We start from the raw sequence: 16,478 nt of genomic DNA, 5'->3' as shown, positions 1-16,478 counted from the left end.
GACTCTGGGTTTACTGAGAACAAGCCACTGTCTCTTTCTATTACATGAACCCTTGGTCAGTTCCAATGAAGACCAAGAGCAAAATGTGTGATGCCCTCCAACCCCTCATCCATTTAACCATCCAAGTAGACTAACCACATCCTTATCCAGCCCAAAGCTGCTTGCATAACTTCTGGAGAGCAAAAGTCTTGCAGATGACATTTTGAGAGTCAGCTGTTTAGAAATGTCTGCAACTCATCACAATGTCTGGAACCAAGTAGCGGAGAGATGCCATCACTTCCCTGAGTCTGGTCCCCCCTGGAAACAGGCCAGCCCCTGGGCAGTTCTAAGAACACCAGTGGGCTTATCTGACCTAGGCTCTGAGGAAAAGGAGGTATTATTTTAAACAATAAAACAAGTAGCAGGCAATGAGAGCTGTTGCCTGCCAGGGTTGGACTGATCCAAAATTTGTTCTGGAGAAAGCACTCCTTATTGAATCCAACACATCTTCCAGGAATGATGAGGCTCCTCTGACTATTTCTGTAGCTCCTTAGGATCCCCTCAGCTCTGATCCCATAGTTTCTTGGGACAGTGCCACTTCGGCAGCTCACGTTTCGTCAGTGGCCCCCTCTGGGCTCTCTGATGAGCACGGCTGTGTGTTGCTTTCCACACAAAGGAATCTGACCACCGGTGCTCTTCCCATAGCTTAAAGAATTGCTTGACTTTTTTCCACATCATATTTTAGGTAACATGAATCCCCAGCAAGAAGAGTAATAAAAAACATTTTATGCTTAAAATTTAGTAAAATGAACAGAACCACTTAAAAAAATTAAAGGCTAGAAAAGTGTTGATTTCCAACTACCATTTGTAAAATTCAGCTATTATTATAATCTACTGATATGCAGATTAGATCTCTCCTACAATTATCTCTGATATATAGTGCTGTTGAAATGAAACATTTGCAGTCCTGTGCATCTCCTCATGACAATTATTTAGGGTCACATTAAATATTAAACAGTAATTAAAACTTCCACAGGTATCTTCCATAGCTAATCCGCATGCTTTGTGAGCTGGCTTTCATCTTACTCTGATGCAGGGTATGAAAAGGGTGCATAGCTGCAGAACTGTACATTTTATCCTGGCGTCCTCTTTACATGACTGGTACCTGCACATTTTAAAGATCATATCAATTTGCTCCCCTTTGAAACTCTTACTAATAAATATTTCTAAGGGAAAAAAAAAAAGTTTCCAGATGTGAGAAGGGTACTTTTCCCAGCCTGAAAAAAGAAAATCTTATTTTTCTGAGACACTTAGGCATGTAAGACAATGAGAGATGTCCCTTGACTGTCCACTGTGTAACTGAAGATGTAAGTGACATAAATGACTTAAAATATCTGTGGAATATTACTCAGCCCTAAACGAAAAATGTAGTCATTTGCAATAATATGGGTAGACCTGGAGGGTATTACCTTTAGTTGAAATAAGGTGCACAGAGGCAGACAAAGGTTGTATGTACTCACTTACACGTGGAATCTGAAAAAACAAGCAAACAAATACAACAAACCAGAAACAAGAGAGCAAACTAGTGTTTCCAGTGAATAGGGGGGTAAGGGATGGGCAAGATAGATGAAGAGGGTATTATACTACTAGGTATAAAATAAAGAAGCTAAATGGATGTAATGAACAATGCAGGAAACGTTGCCAATATTTTATAATAATTTTATATAGAATGTAAACAGTAAAAACATCAAATCATACACCAAAAATAAAAGCAAAATATCACTTCTATATGAAGTTGGGATTTATGTCATTCGGGGTTTTCCCAGCAGATTAACATTTACTGAATACTGCAAATTAGTGTGCCCTCCTTGGGGTACCCCCAGCTGGTCAGTAGGAAGAAGGATCCTAGGAACACTCTAAGAAGCGGAAAGAATCTGACCCAGAATTTTTTAATCCCCACAAATAATCCAGAAAGCAAATATTTCATATGTGAGAAATCAAAACTAATTCTCAGAATCACTTAGAAGTCTGATGTGCTATTCACAGCTGTGATTTGTTCACCAGTAAACTGGCAGCCCGTCATGGTGGAGATGGGCATGGGAGGAGAGGAAGGGAGGGGGAGCAGAAAAGGGAAGCAAGAAATTCCCCAAAGGGAGAGAAAACTGTAATTAAGAAGAGGGGCGGGGAACAGAAAGAGCAAGAAAGTGAACAGAAGGCGGGGATTGTCTGGAGGAGGTAAAGCAGGAAATAGAAGAGGGAATGGCCAGAAGCTAAAATAAATAAAGGGAGAGAGGAAGGTGGCTGGGGCTTGAGGGGAAATTAGGGGTGTCATAAAGTCCGCTGGGCACGGAAAAGAGGAGGAAAGCACTTATTTGCAACCGCAGGCACTTAACACTAACAAAAGCCCTTTTTGTTGAAAGGGAAAAGTCCCTGGTATGTAAATAGACCTTTCCCAGTGGCAGGAGACCAGCTCTGAGGCAAAACATAATTGATTGGTTGAGTTTAACTAGATGGTGATAAGGTGTCTCTGTGATTGATAATCTGGTGTGTAGCTGGGTTAACTTTGGCCCCAAAAGGTCTCTGTGTGGTGTAAGGGAGCCTGTTCTAAGATGTTGGGTATCAGGTGAGGGGATTTATTACCACGGAGACCTTTACTCCATGACGTTCTTTCCTGACCTGAAATTGTTCCTGGGGAATCATTTAGCTCCAACTGCAAAGGGAGGAGGAGCCCAGGGTTGCTGAAAATGCGTTCAAATTCCCCAGATCTGTGTTCTTCCTCCCTGTAGTAAGTAATTCTACAGAGTACCAGAATTTTCCTGAAAAGTATCTTGAAAGTGTATTGATTCTGTGCATTCCTGCTTAGGGAAGAATTGTGCCCACCCTTTCCAGACAGGTGAGGATCTTGGCTTTAGTTTGGAAAGCCAAGAGGCTTGAAAATGCTCTAAAATTTCCATAGAAACATGACTTTGTTGACTTTGAAAAGGGCTTATTATAGATAAGGATAAATATAAAGATATCTGTCTTTCCCCCCCCACCCCCAGAAAACACTTGGTCTTTTAAAGATTCTTCCCATGAAAATAGATTTTGCCAATAATGGGTCATTTCTGCCTTGTGTCCTGAAGGTATGAAGTTCGAATCCAAGCCTGCACCAGGCTGGGCTGTGTGTCAAGTGACTGGACGTTCATAGAGACCCTGGAGGTTGCACCGCAGCAGCAACCCCCTCCCCATCTAGAGGTGCAGATGGCTCCAGGGGGGTTCCAGCCCACCGTTTCCCTTCTGTGGACAGGACCCCTCCAACCAAATGGAAGAGTTTTATATTATGAATTGTACAGAAGACAAATAGCAACTCAGCCTGAAAAGTCAAAACCAGTGCTAGCCTATAATGGAAGCTCAAGCTCTTTTATGGATGTTGAACTACTGCCTTTTACAGAGTATGAATACCAGGTAAGAAGCGGGTGTTATCAACTCACTCTCAGATGGCGGGCACACATCAGTGCCTACTTGAAGAATTGCTTGCTGTCTATAAAGTCACTTTAAGAAACATGGGGCTTAAGGAGTTTAATAATATTCTTTTTTAAAAAAACTTAAGCAGTAAATGGGGCTTCCCTGGTGGCTCAGACGGTAAAGCATCTGCCTGCAATGCGGGAGACCCGGGTTCGATTCCTGGGTTGGGAAAATCCCCTGGAGAAGGAAATGGTAATCCACTCCAGCACTCTTGCCTGGAAAATCCCATGGACTGAGGAGCCTGATAGGCTACAGTCCATGGGGTTGCAAAGAGTCGGACACGACTGAGCGACTTCCCTCACGACTGAGCGACTTCACTAAGCAGTAAATGAGGGAGGAAAAGGCATATTCATTTGCCTTCTTCGTTTTCTTGATTCTTGATCCATGTGATACATGCTTGTTATTCCCAGGTAGATTTCAGGTGAAGTATTAGCATTTCTTATTAATGAGGTGGTTTCTATCATTAAGCTTCTTTCTGTCAGTGTTGCCTTGGCTGCAAATACTCCTTGTGAAAAGATCACTTTGAAGATAACTCATGAATTGTAAAGAGAGAAAATAAAATCTAATGAGCAAGTGTCTCCAGCCCCTGTGCTGAGAAAAGTCTAGTGGAAACAACTAATCTGGGCATGAGAATGAAATAAATTTTGTAGGAGCACAGCCTAAAAAAAGAGGACTTTACATACCCCTAAAAAGCCAGGCAGAGAAGGCAATGGTACCCCACTCCAGTACTCTTGCCTGAAGAGTCCCATGGACAAAGGAGCCTGGCAGGCTGCAGTCCATGGGGTCGCTGAGGGTCGGACACGACTGAACGACTTCACTTTCACTTTTCACTTTCATACATTGGAGAAGGAAATGGCAGCCCACTCCAGTGTTCTTGCCTGGAGAATCCCAGGGACGGGGGAGCCTGGTGGGCTGCCGTCTATGGGGCTGCACAGAGTCGGACACGACTGAAGCGACTTAGCAGCAGCAAAAAGCCAGGAATGAAGAATACTCTGAAGGTATTTTGAAATCAATAGAAGACTTCCCTTAGGTTTGTTTTGTTTGCCGTCAGAGTGCATTTGCAGTTTACTTGTAACAAGCAGCCCCCGTTCCTGTGCGGGAGTGACTCCCCACCCGTGCTCAGGCTTCAGGCTTGGTGGCAGTGTTAATCAACACGTCAGGCTGTCATGTAGCCAAGTGGTGGGCACCTGAGTCATATTCAGCCCCTCAGACTTGCCTGGGGCTTGATCTCCAGCAAAGTGACTCAGAATTTTAAAAGGTGGAACTAACTCAAGGTAAAATATCTCTAATTTCAATCCAAAAGCTTTTCTTATCCTTGCCATTTCCAAGCCTGGTTCCTCAACTGTTCTTTTAATTACACATCCCTTGGTATCTGAGGGTGGGGTTGGCTCCAGGAACCCTACAGATACCAAAATCTGTATAAATTGGCATAGTATTTGCATATAACCTACACACAGCCTCTTCAGTTTAATTCATCTCTAGATTATTTATAATACCTAATACAATGAAAGTGCCACATAAATAGGTGTAAATACAGTATAAACACTATGTAAATAGCTGCAGGCACATGGAAAATTCAAGATTTATTTTTTGGAGTTTTTGTCAAAAACTTTTTTATTGAATCCATGGATACAGAAGTCATGAATAAGGAGAGCTGACTGTGCTCCCAATAAGCTCCCTTTTGCTTAAGTCAGAATCAGCTTCTCTTGCTTACAGTTTCAAAGGAAGCTTGCTGAATGATGCAAGCACTATGTGCCCGGCAGAAGACCAAGTACAATTTTCTAAAAGAGGAAACTGAGCCTCTTAGGAAACTAAGCCAAGAGCTTACCATAGCCAGAAATAATAAAACCACAAAGTCAGCAGGAAGATGGTGAGCAAATCAATGGGGACAATGACCAGAGGTAACATTTTAAGTGTCAAAGGAATATGTTTTAGGCCTATAATATATGGGACAAATTTCCCAGTGAAGTTAGTAAGAATTGAGACTATAAATTCATTTTTGAATGGTTTGGAGATGTACACAGATAGAAATCCATAACCCCTTGTTTGTAATCCCAAATCTAAAAATGTCTTAAAAACAAGATTTTATCTAGGTTTGGCACAACTCATTTAGCAGCAAAACCCATTCTAAACAAACCTGAAGCTATTTATAGCATTTATTTATCCGATTTAAAGTGAATATTTATGTATTTTACCTCAGAAACATTATGTTTTATTACAAGAGCATTCTGGGGCCATTGCAAAATATTCAGTGTGTGCATGTTAATAACTCCAAAACTTACAGAACAGGTATTTAAAAACACATCAATTCCCAAGGGTTTATGGTAAGGATTGTGACTTATGTCATGGAGGAACAAAATACCCATTGATGCCACAGTTGGAAACAGAATTTGGTTAAAAACAGCTAGAACCTATGTAGCCATCTTTTTGTGCTTTATCATTATCTTTACAGGAAAGTGTCAAGTTATCAGAGACTCTCTGTCAATTATCTAGCCTGCTTTATGAATAAAACTGCACCTTTGGAAGAGAACTGGATGGAATCAGCATAAGATATTGATATTTGGCCTCTCTTTAGACAAAGCTAAGTGATCCGTGGATACTAAAAGTGAACCAGTGATTATAGCTTCTTTGGCATCAAGTGTCATTGAGTTAAATAATTGGCTGCGTCATCTGTAAAGTCTTAGCTAAATTTTCTAAGGAATGGTAAACCCCAAGCGTGTGCCTTAACTCTGTCAGTTTTCTCACTGTTGGAGGATGGAGGGAATGAAATGTGCTCACTGAACTGAGAAGGTATCTTGAGACCAAAAAATGAAACAGGCTTCTCCATAGAATCAATTTATTATATTTACAGGCTCAGCTGGTAAAGAATCTGCCTGCAATGTGGGAGACCTGGGTTCGATCCCCAGGTTGGGAAGATCCTCTAGAGGAGGGAAAGGCTACCCACTCCAGCATTCTGGCCTGGAGAATTCCATGGACTGTATAATCCATGGGGTCTCAAAGAGTTGGACACGACTGAGCGACTTTCACTCACTCACTCACTCATGGCATATTTGGGCTTCCCTGATAGCTCAGTTGGTAAAGAATCCACCTGCAATGCAGGAGACCTGTTTCAACTCCTGGGTCAGGAATATCCACAGGAGAAGAGATAGGCTATCCTCTCCAGTATTCTCGGGCTTCCCCTGTGGCTCAGCTGGTAAAGAATCTGCCTGCAATGCGGGAGACCTGGGTTCGATCACTGGATTTGGAAGATCCTCTGGAGAAGGGAAAGGCTACCCACTCCAGTATTCTGGCCATTTAGGAGAATTCCATGGACTGTATAGTCCATGGAGTCACAAAGACATGACTGAGTGACTTTCACAGGGTGGGATTGGGCAGGCAAAGACCCAGAAGCATTGGCAGCTGTACTGTGTATCATGAAGGGACCGTTGGGACAATTTTATAGTTAACCTAAAGTAGGGGATACGTGCTGAGAAACAGGATGTGCATTTCTAAGTCAGGGTTTATGAATGGGTAACTAGTTTTGTTACCTATTAGAATATTCATTGGAAGGACTGATGAAGCTGAAACTCCAAAAATTTGGCCACCTGATGTGAAGAACTGACTCATTAGAAAAGATCCTGATGCTGGGAAGAATCGAAGGCAGGAGGAGAAGGGGACGACAGAGGATGAGATGGTTGGATGGCATCACAGACTTGATGGATATGAGTATGGGCAAGCTCTGGGAGTTGGTGATGGACAGGGAAGCCTGGTGTGCTGCAGTCCATGGGGTTACCAAGAGTCAGACATGACTGAGTAAACTGAACTGAACTAGTTTTGTGAGAACTGGAAATATCTCAGCAAAGGTCTTTATCATTGTTTGGAGAGTAACAGAGCACAGAGGCCTCCTGGTCCTAATGATTATTAAACAATATATTAACTACAAGCCCTTGATGACAGAGAAGTGATTCACTGCACAGTACAGTCCTGGGTAGGGTCAGTGGAAGGACAGGAAAAAATGTATGAGCCCAGTATGGTGTCAGTGATGCTAACAGGCATACACTCACCAGGAGCTAAGAATAACCAGGTACCAAGGGACCCAGATTTCAGAGGAGAGATGAGTTAAGAACCTCAGGCTATGCTGGCTATTATGTAACTGTTACTACCAGCCCTGTGTCATGTTCTTCCTCCATATTCAGTTCACCTAAATGAAATTATTTAATTTGATTTTCATTTGATTTCTAATTTGTATTTACTAGCTAATCCCATGTTATATAGAAAACAGGAGAAAAAAATCTAGCCTATCAGCCCCAAAACCCAGTTCTTACAAGAAATATTTTGAAAAATATAGATTAAATGCCAAAATAAATGAACTAAAATATTGGATTTATTTAGCCTGTGCAAATGCTGAGTCTTTATAGATCCTGAGTTATCTTACAGAAGTCATTTAGGAAGTAATGTACTAAAAGAATTGATTTCCCTTTAACAAAGAACATTTTGTCTTTGAGATGAATTTGAATTGTTCTCAAACCTGTCTAAGGGTTACTTTTCTGCAAGTTGCTTTTTAGAAAGCACCTTTATTGTCCTAAAATCATCAGTTTACCCACCATGCCAGTGATTTGACTGACCCTCCTACAGAGGATTGTGTTTTGAGATAATCCATATATTTGTAGGAGATGAAAACAAAGAACTTAGAAACTGCCCAGAGATAGAAACCTATTCCATCAGAAGCATGGTAATGATCTGTGGTTGGGTAGGTGGCCATCCACCTGATGTGCCTAGTGGGTATCAGATGGCCCCCTATTATTGTATTCATACCTGGTTTTGAGTTAAATCATTGATGGCAGCTTCAAAAATTTAGTTATGTGGGAAGAAGAAGACAGTATTCCCTATGTTATCACATAGAGGGGTCCTGCTACTTGCCACTTACAAACTCAATTACATACTCACAAATGTCAATAGAATGGAAAGATGCCTTTAAGCAACAATGTAGCTGTACACCTCTGATTGAGACCTGAATCCAGTCTTTTAACTGATATCGTACCTGGTCTCAGGTTCTTAATGTCTGTCTCATTGCAGAAAGAATTCAGTGAGAGACAAAGTAGATTTATTTAGAGAGAAATACTCCACAGACTGTGGTCCATCTCAGAAAGTGAGAGACCTTGAAGTATGATGTGGTTAATTTTTATGGGCTGGGTAATTTCATAGGCTAATGAGTGGGGGGAATATTCTAGCTATTTTGGGGAAGGGGATGGGGATTTTCAGGAATTGGGAATCCCACTTTTTAACCTTTGTGGTCTGTTTTGTATCTGTCATGACATCTGTGGGTGTGTCATTTAGCTTGCTGACATGTTACAGTGAGCATTTAATGAGACTGAAGTTCCACTGGATGTTAAATCTTCTGCCATCTTGGACCTTGCTGGTTTTAAACGATTTTTTTTCATGGTGGGCTGCAGTCCATGGGGTTGCTAAGAGTCGGGCACGACTGAGCAACTTCACTTTCACTTTTCACTTTCACGCATTGGAGAAGGAAATGGCAACCCACTCCAGTGTTCTTACCTGCAGAATCCCAGGGACGGCGGAGCCTGGTGGGCTGCCGTCTATGGGGCCGCACAGAGTTGGACACGACTGAAGCGACTTAGCAGCAGCATAGTGTCATTCTTTTAAATGTTGTGCGCCCTGCCCCCTTCCCTCTTATTTCAAGAATAGCAGCAATCTGGAAGGATGGTAGATTTAGCATCCCCAAAAAACTGTCTCAGAAGATTCTGTTCGGTCATGAAAGCTTTTAATGTCAGATAATCATTGACACAGAGGATCAGAGTCATTGTCCCCTGCTGTGAGCAGGCTTGTGATCGTCCTCTAGATCTTATCTTGTTCACACAGTCTGATCACACAGTTTGTTCAGGAGATTACTGAAGGGGAAGCTAGGGGAGAGACCTGGTCATCTGTTAATTACTTAGTCTTCATTTCTATTTCTTTGATCTAAGGAAGGAACCAACAAATTAGGCTAGGTTAAAAGATGTGCTTGGGCTGGAGTGGAGTAGAGCATGGGAGTGCTTGCTTTAAAAGTTAGTTACAATATACCTTTGCTAAAATAAGAAAAGCAGCTTCCTGCCGAGGGTGGTTTTCTGCAAAGAGCTGCTGACAAATCCGCACTTGTCAGAACATCAGTCCATTTCTGTGGGATTAGGGGTGAAGTTCTATCTTCTGTGATTTCTTCATGCTGATACAGGGCACTGTATTCTCAGAGTGGAAGATGTCAGCATGGGTCTAGAGCATCTCTTTGCTGACTGTTTTCATTGCCCCCTTACACATACAGACAGAGCAAGCTACAATTATTATGATACCTACAAAGATATAGAGTAGTAATGTTAATGCCATCCCCTTGAGACCAGTTCTTGGAATTGTGCTAGCCACAGATTCAGTACTGCTCAAGATGGAGCAGCTTATATCATAGCTCCAGTCAGATCATCACGCAGTTAGCTTTCTTCTTCCTGGGACTGTTGTAAGAATATCTGTAAAACAAGTCAGAAATATGCATCAGACTCTGAGTCTGTGACTCTATTGTCCTAATCGTTTACTGTTGGGTTTGGTACTTGCATGGGAGGAGACCCTGTAGGGTTTTGCTCCAGTCCACCTCGTCTATATTAATTCTTTGACCTGATGACCAATGATAGACCTCTGGGCAAGAGAATAGTGCATGGATAAATTCTGATAAACAGGAGGGTCAAAAAGTATCTGGAGAAAGAGATTCTTACTGAGAGGGGGAGAATCATTTGCTACAGAAGATTTGGGAGGCAAAATGGTCACCTCATAATGACTCATGCAACCAATTTGGGAAGTAGCATGTTTGAAGCAGGCAAAAGCTGTGTGACTTTACAAGCATTTCCAAAGTTTTCAGTAATACCTCAAAATTGGATACCCTAAAGGTAGTAGACTCAGGATTTATAGTACAAAAGAATTGCCTAAAGAGTGCATTCACAATGCAAATACCCAGGGGTGGGGGCAGAGATTCCCAGAAATCTGCATTTTTACCCAGCAGCTTAGATGGTCCACATCCTCTCTTTTTTGAGAAATACTGCCCCGGAGGGTACAGGGATGTTGCTATGCTACTTAAGCTCGATTTTCAGGTGCTGATTTCTTAAATCAGTGGTTCTCATCCCTGACTGCACATTAAAATCACCTGGGGAACTTTAACAACATTCCGGTTGCCAAGGCCCCATCCCCCTGTAGTTCTAATTCTGGGGTGGGTCCAGGCTTCGGTGCATTTCAAAAGGTCCCCAGGTGACTCTAATGTACAACCAGGGTTGAGAATTATAGTCCTAAAGCATCGTAAACTGATTGCCTAAGTAAGTGAACCCAGCTCCCCACAAGTGCCTAATTTACATGATGATAATTGATGGCCAGCCTATTTACCTTGGTCTGTCCATGACTTCCCTGAACCAGTTCTCTTTATTGTTTTGGTATGAAGCTGGAAAGAGGAACAGAATATATAACCTGCTAAAGCTCATGTCTTCAATTAATCAAATAATTTCATTTGCACTTCCTCTTGGATTTTGTTTGGTTATGGTTGTTATTTCATTTTGTTTTGTTTCTCATTTGGGAGGCCTGGATTTTGGTGAGAAGAGTTAACACGACCGTCATTGAAAATGGGAATTTTCTAGTTTGATTCATTTCAACACAGCTTCCAGATTGCTGGGTTTCACAAAACGAGTGATGATCTATAAATCACAGAAATTTGGAATTTTTTGAAAAAAGGTTTATTTATGGCTGCACTGGGTCTCTGTTGCTGTGGGAGGGCTTTCTCTAGTTGTGGCAGAGGCTTCTCTCCGTTGCCGTGTGCAGACTTCTCATTGCAGTGGCTTCTCGTTGCGGAGCATGGGCTCTAAGGCCTGCGGGCTCTAGGGTGTTGACTCAGTGGTTGTGGCATTTGGACTTAGTTGCTGTCTGGCATGTGGGATCCTCCCAGACCAGGGATGGAACCTGTGTCCCCTCCATCTTCCCCTCCATCAGCAAGCAGACTCTAAATGAATAGACCACCAGGGAAACTCAGAAATTTGGAATTAAAAAAATATATATTTCACAAGGATAAATGGGCTAACTTTGCTGAGTGATGAAGTGCAGGTTCTCATCAAAGAATAGACATTTGTGAATTGCAGATACAATTTTGTTTACCAAAACCCAATTTTCAAACAACTCTGCAAATGTGTGGATCGTACATAAATGAGATGCCTCTTTGCTAAATGAAATTCTTCCAGTGCACAGACCTTTTCCTTAAATAGAGATTATAGGCTTGCTAGAGGATGAGATGGCTGGATGGCATCACGGACTCGATGGACATGAGTCTGAGTGAACTCCGGGAGTTGGTGATGGACAGGGAGGCCTGGCGTGCTGTGATTCATGGGGTCGCAAAGAGTCAGACACGACTGAGCGACTGAACTGAACTGAACTGATGCTACAAAATACTTACACATTTGGTAGGAATTTTTTTTTTTTCACAGACAATACTCATTTCTATCATCAATGCTTTCAAAATTGGGATGTACAAATATATATGATATAAAAACTCCACAGATTCTATGTGGGGAAGTTCTTAATTGTTCAGCAAGCAAATTAAGGTAGCAGTCTCTCCACAGGCTTCAGAGAGGGACCTGGGCGTGTATCTGCTTTTATAAGAAGCCTCAGCTTTGGCCTGCGGGGAGAGAGCTGAGGCCAGTGAGTGGTTCTCAGTAACTGCGCCTTCATATTCATACACCCGCTTAAGGCCACGATGACTCATCATGGATTTACGAGGGCTGTCATGGCTCCCCTTTCATTGAATCCTGCTGTCAGTGACTTAATTCGCTTTCCTGAAACTTCCCCACTTTGACAGATTTTTTTCGATAAGCACCCCCACACACGCAGGGTCTCTGAAGGCTTCTGGGGCCTCGTGACTGGATGACTGAGACACAGCAAGTAGCCTTGGAGGAAATCCCATGTGTGACTCACTGGCGTGTGGGTCTAATCTCTGAGCCGCCCAGAGCGGCAGTCTGCTACTTACTAACAGACTGACACTGCCCCCAAACAGTTCTGTCTGAGGATTTATGCAGGAGAGGCTGGGAGGAATGGCTATGGGGGAGATGTACTGGGGGTCCCTACTGCTCCTGCCCCAAGCGCTATGTGACGACTCCAGGAGGGGACAGTGGAGGCCTTCTCTGCACCAGCCCCCACGGAAGGTTCCCACAGTGTGGGCGACAAGCTATCAACAGAAGGCAGGAGCAGAAAGGATGGCAGGTTTTAGTTCTTTATCCCTTATTTCTGGATCCTTGAGCAAATTAACTTCCTTCAGCCTTTCCTCACCTGGAAGTAGCAGCTCTTTCCAGTTCTAGATTCTGGGGCCCTAAGTGGGGGGTCATCTCCAAGCACACGCTTTTAAAAATTCTCATCAGGGACTTCTGTGGCAGTCCAGTGGTTAAGATTCCGTATTTCCACTGCAGAGGGCATAGGTTCATTCCCTGGTCGGGGAAATAAGATCCCCTGTGCCTCTCAGTATGCCCAAACAAACAACAAAATTAAACATTCCCATGAAACGTTAGCTTCTCTTGATTGGTCTTGGTCATCTATAATTTGAAAACCTCACAGAATACATGCTGACCCTAAGCAACTTGATTTTCTAATAGTATTTAGGTGTAAGTTGTATCAAAGCACGTACGTGTATAAACAGCAAGATCCTGTTGTACAGCACAGGGAGCTATATTCAGTTCCCCTGTGGTAAACCATCATGGAAAAGAATATGAAAAGGAACACATGTATGTATAAGTGAGTCACTTTGCTGTATAGCCAAAATTAGCACAACATTGGAAATCAACTATAATTCAATACAATTTTTTTAAAAAGTCAGTGAGGCTGTGAGACCAGTTTATATACTAATAGTCATGTCATTGTGCTTAGTCGCTCAGTCATGTCTGATTCTTTTTGACCCCGTGGACTGCAGCCCTCCAGGCTCCTCTGTCCATGGGGATTCTCCAGGCAAGAATACTAGAGTGGGTTCCCATGCCCTCCTCCAGGGGAACTTCCCAACCCAGGGATTGAACCCAGGTCTCCCACATTGCAGGTGGATTCTTTACCATCTGAGTCACCAGGGAAGCCCAAGAATACTGGAGTGGGTAGCCTATCCCTTCTCCAGGGGATCTTCCTGACTCAGGAATCAAACTGGAGTCTCCTGCATTGCAGACAGGTTCTTTACCAGCTGAGCTACCAGGGAAGCCCAGTCATGTCACCACCAAAATGGATATATGAGAAGATCAGTAGCGATGCTTCTGAAACCTAGTTTATTTACTAGTAGATTTATCGAATGAATTAGAAGTATATTGTAAAATATAAATGGAAATACATAACAAACCTAATTTATTTAGTTCACTAAAAAGAGTCCCACGTAAGTCCTTGAGAAAATTTACATCATCCATATGGTATCATAACTATTTTGCTATAATTGGTAGAAAGACAATTTTCCCTTAAACGGAAGACAGTTGCTTCTGTTCACCTGTCTGGGAAAGGGACTAAAGACGTTCCTTGAAACCAAGGAAAAGGTGCACTTTTCTGTCTCTGAAGAATCTCTCTCAAAATGCAGGACTTGATGCTGTTAGATTCATCCCTTATCTCCTTTCTTTGCCTCAGATTGTCTTTATTGGGCTTCATTCCATACCAGTCTCTCTCCAGGCATCAGAGAAAATTACTACCCCAGTGCTTCCTGACTCAAACCTTCTCTGTGTTTCGGTTTCCTTGTCTTTGAAATGTGGGTAGAAACACCACTGAACTTCTGGGCTTGCTTTGGAATTAAATGTGTTGAAACATGAATGTGCTTAGGTCAGTACCTCATACATAGAAACTATTCACACCGAACAGTAATAACAGCTAGTATTATGATAACTGTCCCACTTCAGAGTGGAAATGATCTTGGGTGGCCTCGGCCTGCAGGGGCTTGAAGCAGGATTTCAGTTCCTGGCTAGAAATTGAAGTTGGCCCATGGCAATGAGAGCCCTGGATCCCAGCCACTAGACTTCTGGGGACCAGTGGCCAATGAAAAGGTCCTGGCCCCTCAGCTGTGTAGAAATGAATTTCCACATAGAGACGGAAAGTAGTGAAGCAGGTAACGTGTTTATTAGAAGGAAAAAAAGTACAGTATGTATCGATGGACACATGGGTAGACTCAAAGAGAGTTGTGTCTTCTCTCTCTTTGGTTTGAATCACTTATGTGGGGCATTTCTTCTGGGTTTCCTTTGGCCAGTCATCTTGCTTTGCCTGCTTCTGAGTCTATTTGGTTTATCTTGGGGTCCTCCCACACGTACGCCCACATCTTTTAGCCAAGATGCCTTCCAGACAAGAGGCCCATGGTAGTCGACATTACTTACTATGGGGTGATACCCCCTCCCTTTTTGACCTCCAGGGAGCCTTTCTGTACCTGTGTAGTCAGGAAGGTCTCCTTGACTTCAAGAATGAAGAATATGTGGTCTTTTATCTCTAATCTGAGTACAGCTCAACTTCCTCTTGGAAGAGACATCAACTGTTCAGTCTGGGGCCCATCTATCTCCTGCCTCAGTAAAGACTTCTCTCTCCCTCTATCTATAAGTCAATCAAGGGCAGGAGTCTTTTTTTTTTTTTAATTAATTAATTTTTGGCTCTGCTGGGTCTTCACTGCTGCACTGACTTTTCTCCAGTTGCAAAAGGCGGGGGCTACTCTCTAGTTTTGGGTCACTGGCTTCCCATTGAAGTGGCCTCTTCTATTGCAGAGTACAGGCTCTAGGGCACGAGGACTTCAGTAGTGGCAGTGCCCAGACTCTAGAGCTTAGGCCCAATAGTCGTGGTACACGGGGTCCTTGAAATGGGGGATCTTCCAGGATCAGGGATGGAACTCATGTTTCCTGCATTGGCAGGTGGTTTCTTTACCACTGAGCCAACAGAGAAGCCCCAGGACAGGACTCTTACTGATGTACTAACACCTTGCACCTTCTTGTAAACAAGAGGACGGAGAACTGTGATGAAACAGGCCTGGGCATGAGACCCCCTCCTCCACTCAGGGCTTCCTGGGTGGGAGATACCTTTAGCTAGAAACCAGAGCTGCCCCAGAACACTGAACACAGCAGCCCTGCTATGTAGAATAGTTAGAAACCTCATGTTCTCTTGCATTCGTTGCTCTTAACCATCCTGTTCTTCCAGGTGAAAATGCTAAGTGAAAATCATGCAGGTTGAGCAAGATACTTAAGTTCTCATAGCCTCACTTGCTCATTAAAAAATGGGTGCATAATGAGAACCCAATTTTGTATGTGGAGCAGCATGCCTGCTGCATAGTAGAGCCACCTCCCCACTCTACCTTCATTGTTCAGTTACTGAGTCCTGCTCAACTCTGCCACCCCATGGGCTGCAGCACACCAAGCTCCTCTGTCCTCCACCGTCTCCCAGAGTTTGCTCAATTCAGGTCCATTGAGTGGATGATGCTAGCTAATCATTCCATTCTCTGCCGCCCATTTCCCTTTGCCTTCAATCTTTCCCAGCATCAGGGTCTTTTCCAGTGAACAGTATGAAGGATATGACACTGGAAGATGAGCCCCACAGGTTGGAAGGTGTCCAGTATGCTAGTGGGGAAGACCAGGGGGCAGTTACTAATAACTCCAGAAAAATGAAGCAACTGGGCCAAAGCAGAAACTATCCTCAGCGTCTCACTAAATAAAAGAAGGTACTTTCTTCCAAGAGAGAAAAGAGGCAGGTTAAGAAAACTCTTATGTCTCTCAACAGTCATTAATACAATGTTAGAATGCAAACATCTCTAATTAAGAGCACAGTTGGTCCTGAAGATGCAATGCTCCTTTGATGAAAGAGTTCAACCTTTCTTGTCCTTGCTACTCTCTTCCCAGGAAAGGAATAACGTCCATGTTTGCACAGCTAAGATTCCCTCCAACTCTGATAGTCTGATTCCACAGTTCTGTGACGAGCGACATGCTTCAAATTGTTTATTTTCTTGTGCCATCACTCTTAACTCATTC

The 16,478-nt window shown here is 43.0% G+C and overlaps 1 protein-coding gene and 1 long non-coding RNA gene across 2 annotated transcripts in view; one reads left to right on the top strand and one right to left on the bottom strand.

Annotated features, from left to right (window-relative positions):
• Positions 1-16,478, top strand: part of USH2A (usherin) — a 923,574-nt gene that overhangs the window by 850,571 nt on the left and 56,525 nt on the right. Inside the window, exon 63 of the mRNA NM_001191425.2 lies at positions 3,102-3,423. Coding sequence (NP_001178354.2) covers positions 3,102-3,423 — 322 coding nt within the window. The remainder of the gene's footprint in view (positions 1-3,101; positions 3,424-16,478) is intronic.
• LOC101901898 (uncharacterized) lies at positions 9,223-12,312 on the bottom strand. The gene is made up of 2 exons (XR_237732.4): positions 10,495-12,312; positions 9,223-9,974 (listed from the first exon to the last, which is right to left on the bottom strand). It is a non-coding gene; the product is annotated as an uncharacterized lncRNA (long non-coding RNA).

This window comes from Bos taurus, chromosome 16 (assembly GCF_002263795.3).
Source record: "Bos taurus isolate L1 Dominette 01449 registration number 42190680 breed Hereford chromosome 16, ARS-UCD2.0, whole genome shotgun sequence".
NCBI lineage: Eukaryota > Metazoa > Chordata > Mammalia > Artiodactyla > Bovidae > Bos > Bos taurus.
The sequence above is the reverse complement of the archived record's forward strand: the minus strand, read 5'-3'. Positions and strand labels throughout refer to the sequence as shown.